This window comes from Pterocles gutturalis, unplaced genomic scaffold (assembly GCF_000699245.1).
Source record: "Pterocles gutturalis isolate BGI_N339 unplaced genomic scaffold, ASM69924v1 scaffold29616, whole genome shotgun sequence".
Taxonomy (NCBI): domain Eukaryota; kingdom Metazoa; phylum Chordata; class Aves; order Pterocliformes; family Pteroclidae; genus Pterocles; species Pterocles gutturalis.
Window position 1 is genome coordinate 223 of NW_010098751.1, and position 11,667 is coordinate 11,889.

The window sequence follows — 11,667 nt, forward strand, 5'->3', positions numbered from 1 at the left end:
CCAACCTCAGCGGACAGATGGGCCACCACCAGATGCAGAACGCGATGATGTTCAACGGCCCTAGTCAGCAGCAGCAGCAGTACATGGGGCCGGTGGGCACCCAGCAGCTCATGGCCAGCATGCACCTACAAAAACTCAACACCCAGTACCAGGGTCACCCGCTGGGTATGAGCAACGGGCACGTGGGAGCTGGTGCCCAGCAGTACAGAGTGGGGCCAAGCCAGCACCCGGGTATGCAGCACATGCCCTCGCCAGCGCTGACCTTGAACGTTATGGACACTGATCTCATCGATGAGGAGGTCTTGACATCGCTTGTCCTGGAACTGGGATTGGACCGGATTCAGGAGCTGCCAGAGCTATTCTTGGGACAGAACGAGTTTGACTTCATTTCAGACTTTGTTAGCAAACAGCAACCCAGTGCCATCAGCTGTTGAGAAGCTTTGAGCTCCTCCTTGTGTCTTGGTGGCTTTGAGTTTGTTTCTAACTTCCTCCTCCACCTGCCACCCTCCTCCCTTCCCTTGCCTTGCCCTATCCTGGATTCCTGACCTCCCTAAAGAGACAATCATCGGACACTGGCTTGCAATGGATTGCTTTTGTCTTCTGTGTGGTTTTTCATTTGGGAGTTCCTGGGGAGGGGGTGTGTACCCCAAACCAAGAGCAGATCAAGAGCTCTTGCTGTAGAGCTGACTCTAAATGGCATTAACAGGATTTCTGGCTTAAGTAGAAATAATGGACTTACGACTTTCCACAACTAGGCTTTGAGTGCAGGAAGCGATGGGCAGCTGGCAGCCCTGCCGGTAGCTGGATTTGCTCAAGGATTCTGTGGTGCCAGCGAAGTTAAAGGATCCCCTGAGAGAGGATTGTCTCCCTGGCGCATGGTTTGAACCAGTTTCCTCTTGCAAACATGGGTGGGGTTAGATATTTGTTGGGACTTTTTACTGTGACAGTAAATAGGTCTTCAGTCTTGTCTGTTCAGCTCGGAAAGGGGGGCACTTCCCCTCCAGCAAGCTCTTCTTAACTGGCTGAGTACAATAAAGTATGCCTTGGGGAAGGGTGTGCATATGTGCCTAAATGTTAATCTCTGGAACTTTAGATCTCCAACCTGTACAGCTAATCAACTGTAAAATTTACAAAGTGTTTGAGGTTGACTCGGGCATAAGGCTTAAAGCTGCAGTCTAGCTCCACTTTTTTCCACCTCTGAAACCAAATAAAGACCATGTAACTGTATATTCCAGATCTAATCTTATTTATTTTCCTATGATTATTTATTTGCAAGGGCTTCTTTTGTTATTTGGCTTTGGGACTGCTGGGAAGGATGCATGGAGAGTACTGCAGCTTTAAGATGTTGGCTTCACAAAAAGAAAGCCTGGGATAGTTTTCACGCTGCTCTGCAGATAGTCACTTCCACCCGAGATCTTTATGCTGAACGCATGGGACTGTAAATCCAACACCTTTCTGAATGTGATAAAGATGACTCGGTTTCTAATTCCCTTACTCAGAAGAGGTTGAATGTGCGGGGTTCGGTTTCCTCTGCTGTCTCCTGTTCATCCCTGGCTGCTGCTGCCCCCTGCTGCTGACAGCTCCTGGCAGCTGCCACTCAACACCACATGAGAATGTACAGACGAATTTACAAATAAAAGCTGAAACATCTCCAGTGGTGCATTTGTGTAGTGCTCATCTCTGGCCCAGGTGTGGTGTGTTGTTGAGCACTGGGGAGAAGTGTTTTCTTTGCTTCCATCGGTGGGCTGTGGATCCCGTCACCAGTGTCCCCCACCTGACACCTGAATTGTAAGGATGGTGTTTATAGGTTCATGCTTGGACTCAGTCAATCCTCAAAGAGTGGCTGGGAGGATGAGATGCTCCTTCTCTGTTCTGAGAGAAAATCCCGACCACGGATGGTGCTGCCCTGGTGCAGAGCGGCTGCTGTTGCTTGCAGCCCCGCTGCGGCCGAGCCAAGGTGCTCAGACCCGTGGCTGGGGACTCCTTACGCTTCGGTACGCTTCGGTCAGACCAAGTGCAGCTCTGACAGCTGGGTTGCAGCTCTACTAGGAGCACTCTGCTGCAGATTTATATACCACAAAGGCTCTAAAAATCAAGACAGTCTTTGATCTCCTGCTCTTCCAGAACTTAGTTTTTCCTTTTTAAAGCTTTCCCAGCCACTCCTTTTGTAGGGTTCAGGAATATTCCCATGTGTCCCTCTCCTGCCCGGTAGCAATGGGGCTGTGGATGCTGGTATGGGAGGGGCTGGATAACTTTTGACCGCAGCTTGGGTTGCCTGTCAGTGTCACCTGGCCTTGATCCTTGCACAATTCAAGACCAAGTGTTAAAAGTCCTGTCCTGTCCTTTCGGTGATTATGCCTGTGCAATCTGGAGAGCTGGTCTAAAGGTAAATGGCAGGGCTTGTGTCGCAGGTGGGAGAGCCCTGCTGGGGCTGTCAGCTCTGGGCTGACGGGATGCTCAAGACCTGGAAGAGCTTTGCTTTCTCTGTGCATCTGCAGAATAGCAGAAGGTTGTAGGTCAGCAGCAAGGAATTGGCAACTAGATTTATTTATTAGTGTAAAAGTAGCTGAACCCCAAAATAATCAGGCATGTTCCAGGCTGTCAGTTGTGGTTTTTCTGGGTGCAGGCTGTGTGACACACCACTGTGGTCTGCAGTGTCCCAGCTACAAGTGAGGAGCTATGTCCAGGCCACAGATGCAGGATTGTCAACTTGAGCAATTTGAGAATAGGTGTCCCAGGAACAGGAACACATTCTTTGTAAGAAGCACTTTGATGCAAACAGGACAGAGGAACATGTCTGCACACCCTCTTGGAGAGCTGTCCAGTGCGCTGGGAAAGGGGCTGTTGACAGATATTGCCAGAGGGGTGCAGTGAGTGGGGGGTCCTGGCCAGGATTTTGGGAGTCTGTCCTAGCAGGCTCACTTCAGATTATTTCAGTGCCAGCTTTCATACAAATGGAAACTTCATAACAGGAATTAACTCCTCAGGTGTTACCTCTCCATCTCCCCAAAAGGTACTGTGAACTGTGGTCAGCCCCTAGGATTTCCTAGATAAAACAAAAACACTTGTGATTTCTGCTACAGGCCTATTGCTGCTGATGAGGTTAGACTGGATCAGTCCAGGCATTGCCTCCTTTCTAAAGTTTGAACTACCCCTCTTTCTGCTGCCTGCTTTGTCCGCCTTCCATCAGGCACACGGGACCTGCTGCAGGAGCGTGAGCTGCACCTTGCACAGCTCTGGTTCTCCCTCTCCCCTCAGCTTTACCGAACAGCCTGCTTGTCCAGGTCCCCAGCACGGCGGCTGGCACCACACCGAGCAGAGGTGGCAGGTGGCACAACAGGGAGACCCAGCTCCCTGGGTCTGCAGACAAGTTTCTCAAAGTCAGTCAAGATCACCAAAAACACAACAGGGCTGAACTCTGCGTTTCCCGTCTAGCTGACCCTGACCCCTTCATCCAGCAACAGGCAGGGGGGCAGCAGGGTGATGCTCCAAAGCGCTGGTATCCATTGGGGGCTGGCCAGCACTGCAGAGCACCGCAAACAGCTGCTGGATGACAGTGCCGATCCGTCCGGGAGCGTTGAGGACAGAAGTGAACTCAGACAGAACTCTTGAGACACGGAGAGCCTGTTTTCTGTGCTGGGGAAGAAGGAAGGTTCTCCCACCCCACTACCTAGTCCAGAGGGGATGTCTGGGACACAGCCACCCTGTCCCCTCACTGAGGCTGGATCCTCTGTTACACTCCAAACAGATTCTGTAGCTATTCTTGTGAAGACCAGGTCTTGAGGCAGCCTCTGGGAGCATGGTAAGTGTGAAAGCACAGAAAGACAAGGCATTTCTCTACATTCCCATCTTTAAAGTACATGTGCTCTCTAGGTGATGAAGTTTGCTGATAAAGTTCGGTGATTCCGCGTGGCAAAGCTGACAGTCTAGTGCAGAGAGCTGGTACAGGATCTGTTCATAGTGAGTGACTGGGCAATAAGATGAGCAATGGGTGATAAATGTGAAATGATATGTGTAGGGTTCATCTTTCTTGACATCATACACAGCGCTGGGCTCTAAACTAGCTATAGTCACTCAGGAAAGATCTTCGCATTACAATGAATGTTCCTGTGAAAAATCTCAGCTTGCTGTTTAGGAGGAGCCAGACCAGCAAAGGGAAGGTTAGAAATCATTAGGAGAAGGAAGAATAGAGAATGTCCTACAGCATCAATACACAATTCAGCTGCATCCTGTGCACTGCCCACGCTACTGAATTATCCAAAATTCGGGTCTGTTCATCAGAAAAATGATAACGTAAAACTAGAGAAATTGTAAAAAAAACAACTGAGCCAATGTTTCTCAAAAGAAGCCACAAAATAGACTGGGACTCCTCAGCCAGGAAGAAGGCTGGGTAACAGAGGTTTATAAAATATGTGAAAGGGGAAGGTGACTAGGGAATTATTTTCCCCAGATGTAATGGAAGATATCTGTTGATCTCTGGAAATTTAGGTGGCAGGGGCCTGGTTCAAACCCCAGTGAACAGAGGTATCTCTGCATGCATGTAGCTCCAACAGTGAAGCTCTTTCTGACCGTGTGGGAGGCGTGTGAACACTTGTGGAGGTACATGAACTCTTCTGTATGACAAAAAGCCAGGTGGCTGTTACGAACTGTTAAGAGTGGACCAGAGAGCACAGCAGAGGCCATCCCTGTGTGCCACTGTGTGTCTGCAGGGTTCCCTTCCAACTTGGATGCGCTGTGCTGTCCTACCATCTTCCTGGCTCAGAGAGGATGGCATGGAAATTGAAAAGGTTCGGAGAAGGGCAACCAGGATCATCAAAGTGTGGGGTGGCCTCTTTCTGAGGCCCCATGAACCACAACTCTCCAGAAAGTATCTGAGAAGGGACGCAGCTCACTCCTCTTCCCATACAAGCAATAAGGCACCAAAGGAGACCGGCAAACTGCAGGCGCAAAGCAAATTAGAGGAGGTGGGATGGTTGAGCTGTGGGAATCCTCTTCACAAGATGTTGTGGATACCTGAGGTTGCTGAGGGTTTGAGGGATGGCCAGACAAGTTCCTAGAAGAGAAATCCATGAAGGGTCTGTAAGCACATAAAAATCATGTCTGGCTCAGGAAGTTGTGAAAGCAACAGAGAGTTAAGGGCTGGAAAACTGGCCAAGCATGCAGTATCATGCATGCCTGCCTTATGCCTGTGCTGTGCTGGAGGCAGGATAGGAAACTATCTGTTGGGTCTTTTAGCCTGACCCAGGACTGCTCTCATGCCACAGGATGTGATAAGTGCTGAGAGGCTTCGAAGAGCAGACAGACAAAAGACCTGGGGAAAAAAATCCACCCTAATAGAAAGATCCTGTTTCTGAGTCAGGAAGTCTTTGATTCAGGAAGTGTTTGAGCCACTGATCACTCGGTGCTGGAGAGCGAACCTGGGAAGGACCACAGCAAGTGTGCCAGCATCCTTCTGCCCTGGGCACTGCTGTCAGCCACAGGCTGAGGCAGTGCTGGGCACCCCGGGTCTGAACAAGCCTGGGGGTTACCCATCTGATATGTATCTGCTCTCACCTCTCTTATGCTTTCATAACTGGAAACTTGGGCATGAGTCAGAATAACAATGTCAAAAAGAGACAAAATCCCATTTGCAGCCAAAGGGATTGAGAACATCAAGTGAGAACTGCCAGGGAAAGTCAAGCCAACAGCCCATTGAGCCCTCTCTGCTCTCTGGGATTGAGTAGTCAGGGAGAAAATTTGAGAAATCAAGTGATTGTACATGGTCCTTCTCCCAGTGCTCCTTCGCAACTTTCAGAAAGTAGTGGTCTGAGGAGGTCTGAGCCACAGGTTAAGTTTTTACCATGTTAAATACCCAGCAGTGAACCTACCCACCCAATACCTGCAATCACTTTTTAATTCATGGGTACATTTTACTTCACCAGGATCTTGTGCCAATAAAATCCACAAGTGAGTTATGATGATGTAATCAAGCTCTTCATAAGAAGCTTAAGCTCTGTAAGCTCCTCTTCATTTTAAATCTGCCACCCGCTCACTTTGTTGGGTGTCTCCTGATTCCCAATAATTTAATGGTTGCCTTCTGCACACCAGTAGTGATTTCACAGCTCCTGTGATGTTCCCTCCTGAGTCTCTCCCCATTCAAGAGTCACTGTGTGGTGTAGATTGTCATGATTACCTTTTTCTTTTCTGTCTCTAGTTTTATGGGATGGGGCAGGGAACAGCACTTGTTTAAGCTGTAGATGTGTTGTGGATTTCTCCCATGCTATAATTAGGTCTGGCTGTTCTGTATTTCAAACATTCATCACAGAACCACAGAAAGATTTAGACTGGAAGGGACCTTTGGAGGTCACTCAGTCCAGTCTCCTGCTCCAAGCAGGACTGCATCCAAAGGTAGGGCAGGACCTTGTTCAGACAAATTTTTAAACCTCAGAAGATGGAATTTCTCTGGACCCTTGTTTCAGTACTGCACTGCTCTCATCTCTTTCCCAATTTCTCCCTTTCCCGTTGGTTGCTGGCTGGCACAGGCACTGACCCAGTGTTTTCAGAGCTCTGTATGCAGGGACCCCAGATATCTCTCCCAAGGGATAATACGGTATCTGTAGCCACCTTTGCAGGTACTGGCAGGGTTCTCTCTTCTATGAGCTCTTTTGGCCTAGAAGATGGTGGAAGGCCACCTTTGCATCTAAAATACAAGTGCAATTGTTGCCCAAATACCCAAGTTCCTAAAAACTGCACCCCAGCACCATCCCTTGCTTCTCCCACCAGCTCAGACACTTCCCAGGGGCATTCCCCATAGAGTCATTCTCCCATCCACACTACAGCTGCCAGCTTGCGCAGACTGATGCCATCCTGCCATGAGACATTCCTCCCTCTTCACTGCTCATGAGGTGGTACAATAGGTCCAGGTTCCTCCCTGAGCCTCCCATCAATGAACCTTCCTCCCTGCACCACTCTGGCCACATCGGCTTCTGGACACAGTGCTCTCCTGGTGAGATCTTGGATGGCCTCTGTCGTGTGACATGTATTCAAGGTACAAGCAATCATACCCGTGACATTCAGGGTGATACTCTCCTGAGCTTAAGGTTGGATTTAATTTTAGTTTTAGGGCTCTGTTTTTTCATCATTCTTTTAAACTCTGTATCACTGGGTTTGCATTTGCCTCAGAAGTTTGGAGTGAAGAGACCCGTCTGCTCCTCTTCTCCATGCTGCCATGCCTCTTCCTCTCGGGAGCTCACGGTTTCTGCATCCCACTCCCCCCAAGCCTTTAGAAAAACCTGTTTGAGTTTTCTTGATCATAAAACAGCAGGAGTAAGCTTTGCTCTGCTTCTCTGCAGCACATTTCTGGGGGCAGCTTGTTCCTACTGAAGACAAGCAGGATGAGAATATAATTTGCTCTTGAGACATCTTGACTTGGCTTGCAAGTCCTCTGGATTACCAGAGGGGTGAGGAAAAAAGGGGATTTCTAAGAGAACTGCTTTCATGTCCTTTGTTGATAGCTGCAGTCCCAGCCCTATCCTACACGTGCTAAGCGCTGGTAGACGAGCAGGATAAGAGATCTGTGGCTGCAGCAAAGGATGCTAGGGGCTTTCCTGGCTTCCTCTGTAAGAGCCAAATATTTAGAAGGGAGGGCTTGGGGCTTTCTAGGAAATGGCAGAATGAGGCCAAGGTGCTTCTGGACCCCCTTCCTTCCTTATTTAGAATAAAAAACGTATCTGCCTGGTGCACTGAACTGTGAGGGCGGGTGTGACCCACACGACACTGCCATGGCACTGGGTAGGGGTGAGAAAGCCAGAGGTGAACAAAGGTCTCGGATCTTAGATCTGGCACAGCCGGGATCATCCTCCTTCAGCCACAGTTACACAGACTCCGTGGCAGCCTGGGGCTGATAATGTCCTTTTCTCCTTTTCCTGACCTGTCGCATCAATGGAGGTGCCATGTGTGAGGAATTCCCTGTACTTGGACACACCACAGTGCTTAGATACATCCCATTCAGAAAGGAACCTGCTCCTTTCCTTGTCCTGGCTGCCTCTCCGAGCCACTGTAGCTGGGTTTAGCCTGCAACACCAGCAGCAGGGCAAAGAGCCTGGCAACAGGTCTGTCCTGGGAAAATAGTGTGAGAAATAGGTAACAATTCACCTCCTTGTTATTAATATGCACAAAATGAAATTTGGAGTCACAAAAGGGCAGATTTGGCCCTTTGCAAAACATGGGCTCCCCAGGTAGGAACCAATGCTCAGCAAACAGCAGAGTCCATGTGTGGCATGGGGAAGAGCTGAGACATGTCTCTGATGCATCACAGAAAGTACTGCCGTGCCACCCAGGAGTGGGGGCAAGGTGGGGTGCCTTCCTCCTGCACCACCTCCATCAGCCTTTGCACAGAGAAGCAATGCCGTGGGGTGGGGGGAAGCTCAGCTGTAGCCTGCCACAGCTCAGCTGCATGTCCCTGTGGATCTGGAGGAGCCAGCCCAGGGCTCAGCGTGTGGATACACGGATGAAGCTCTGAAAGCGCCTGCTGCTTGCTTGCTGACTCAGTGTTTCATCTCTCTTTTGGGTCAGCCGCAGGGTGTATTCTCAGGTCTCTGGCTCCTGGGGAAGGACACCACAGTCAAGAAAATTAAAGCAGGGCTGTGCATCACTCCTTTGAGCCAGGCAGGCAGGCTGGGCTCTCTTGAGGATGCTACTCATGGGGTGTATTCCCACTTTGCTGAACTCGAGCCCCTAGAGCAGCAGGGATTCCCAGGAGCTTCCATGTGTGCCTGCATGAATGGGGATTAGGGAAAGCAGCTCTTTGCCAAACCCATGAAAAACCCATGAGTCCAGAGAAAAAGGACTAAACCCGTAGTATAAGCTTTGCAGGTGACTGCTTTTGCAAGCATCTAATCCTATCCCTATTCCCAGTTCATCCTTTGCCCTGAAGGAGGGGGAAAGAGCAGGGAATCTGCACCTCAGGTCTTTAATAAAACACAGTTGATTAGCAAGCACAGTAGGTTACTCTGTGGCCCACCCCTCAGCAGTATTTGAATGCTGAGGGTCTCTTCTGGGCCTTGTAGTTGTTTGTGGCACATTACAACACATGATTTTCAGATTCTGGTTACAGTCTGCCGTTAGGTTGCTTCATTATTGCTACACCAAGGTATGGACCAAGTCCTGCTTTTCCTGTTTCAACTGTAAATACAAAAGACGGTTGATTGCAGGGCATTACAGTGAGTTGAGAAAAGTTTTGACCAGTCAGCCAAGACCTGTGTGCAGCTCAGGAGCACTGGGACCTTTCAGTGAGCAGGGGGCTGTGCTGCATCCTGCAGCCTCCAGATGGAAGATTATTTCCTTTCCAGATTTGCCAGAAATATCCTTGAGTTCACATTTCCAGGGAATTCTGCAAGTTCATCCTGCTACAAAAGTCCATGACCTGCTCATGACCACTGCAATACCAAGGGGGTGAAAAGACCTCAATTCAACGGTTTTCTGATCTTCTCCCATTCTCTTGGCTCCGAGCCACCCATCCATCTTCACTACTTCAGCTATGTTTGGTGTGTAGAGCCACACTGAAATCTGGCTCTCCCTGCACAGTCTGCCCATCCTCTCCCAATCCCTCTGCACACGTCGTCCTTTCTCCAACAGCACCAAGACAAACATCAGAAAGGGACAGAGGGTTTTATCTCATTCTTTCATTCTTGGCCAGACACCCGCATGTTGTTTTGCCAGGCACACTGGGCTTCTGTGCCAGGCGACTAAAAGCCACAATCACTACAGGTGGGAAAATCTGGATGACACTGTGGTGCTGTACTGTGAGCAGTGCCAAGAGCAAACCTGGTTTGCAAAGGGGGCACAACTAGGTCAGGCAAGGAGCAGTAGTTTTAATAATAAAATCTATTCCTAGCTTCCTTGGAGTTTCTGGTGTGGTTCAAAAGAGGGTTCCAACGTTCCTGGAGGAAGAGAAGAGGAACTCAGCTTTGCCCACAGAGCCGCTGGCCTGCTGGAGGAAGACATGGGGAGGAAGGCAGAGTGCTGCCCAGCATCCCTACACAATTAAATGAGGTAAAATCCCAAGAAAGGTATCTCATGGAGATGAGATTTGAAGGTGCCCGTTTCTCTTCTTTGACAAGGAAGGACAGCTAGCTGAGGCTTGGAGGCTATGCCTTAGACATCTCAGAGCAGACAAATCCCACCCCAAGTGTGTGCATGCCGTGAACACTGCACTGTTCAGCAGCTTGGAAAGATACGGCTGCAACTGCTGCCGATTTCTGCCCATACACTGCAGGGATTATCCCCTTTGGACAAGCACAGCTGTTTCATGTGTTAAAGGCATGACTGTCACAAATGATTAATTTCTCCTGCAAAGCCTTTGCAACAATCCAGGGCTGTGAACGGCACCGACCGCACAGCCAAAGTGTTGAGGGCTAAATTAGATACTCACTGGAGTTTGGTAACTCCAAAGAGTTATTAAGAGCTGTTGGTGCTGTAGCGTGCCCCCAGCAGATGGTCAAGCAAGATCTGCTCTATTTGCTCGTGTCTGAAGGATCTCCGGGTGAATTCAAGGCAGTGAAAGAAAAGCAGCACGAGTCCCTGCCCCCTTGCAAGAGAAGGCTCGGCACAGCAGGCTGTTTATAAATAGCCAGCTTCAGGAAAAGGCACTTTCCGCTCTGGTGTCAGTATGCTGTAAAGAATAAACAGCTTTCAGAGCTGAAAAAAGCCCTCCTTATCTTCTCAGTATGCAAAACCCTGCATCTGCCTCCGTGTGCTCAGCAAGCTCAGGCAATTCGGGGCATGGCAGCCGGCAGGAGTCCCCTCGGCTCAGCAGGGAGGCAGGCAGGGGACCCTGGTTCATGTCCTGCACAGAAGCATTTGCTGCAGTTTGCCACCAGGCAGGAGGCAGACTCGTTAATGCAGGATGTTCAATCAGTTCCCTCATTTCTGCACTGCTGACCTGGGTTATGTGGGATCTCAGAAGCACAACCAGGGGCTCAAGCGTGCTGAAACTGTGTGTGGTGTGAGGGCACAGCCTCTCGGTGAAGGACTTTCCCAAATCACACGAGCTGGGCCACAGGCTAAAATCCATAGTATATCAGGTGAAAAACAGATAGGTGAATTCTCTGCCAGTGTGAGAGTGGCAACAACAGGTAGGAGCAATGGGAGGGAGCCTGCAGCTTCTGCTCCGAGCACAGGGCAGCTCGGCCCAGCAGCACCGCGTGGGAACTTCTTTAAGGACTCATTTAGGTCAAAGTAGCTCTCAGACCTCTCTAGCAAAGACACACTTTCTGGAATCCTGGCACTTTCTGAAAAGCACACCCTGGCTTTCCCTTTCCTTTTTTGGTTTTTCCCTTTTTGGCATCCCTGGGAGCCCAGGACTGTTTTGATGTCCAGCTGAAAGGGACTGGAGGTGGGACAGAAGGGGGTTTCCAGCTGTAGGGTGGAGAGGAGGCAAAACCCTACAGATAGACAGATGGGCCTGCTTCCACACCAGGGCCTTGAGCTCTTCTGCTTATAGCCACTGTAAAGCAAAGGAGAACGGGGACACGGTGCAAGAAGCCTTTCCTGCCCGCCCCAGCACGGCTGTCCCCAGTGAGGAGGGACACGCGGGTGCTGGGGGCGGGTGACTTAGGGGCCACCAATGGTGACAGCATCGCCCTGCACGGGCACGGGCGCCGCTAAGCAGCCGGGGTCCTCTGGCAG

General features: G+C 50.0%; 1 protein-coding gene across 1 annotated transcript in view; it reads left to right on the forward strand.

The window, feature by feature from the left end:
• Window positions 1-1,650, forward strand: part of LOC104462122 (cbp/p300-interacting transactivator 3-like) — a 1,835-nt gene extending 185 nt beyond the window's left edge. Inside the window, 1 exon segment of the mRNA XM_010073963.1 lies at window positions 1-1,650. This exon segment is cut by the window's left edge and continues 22 nt beyond it. Coding sequence (XP_010072265.1) covers window positions 1-434 — 434 coding nt within the window. The 3' untranslated portion in view covers window positions 435-1,650.
• Window positions 1,651-11,667: the final 10,017 nt, after the last annotated feature.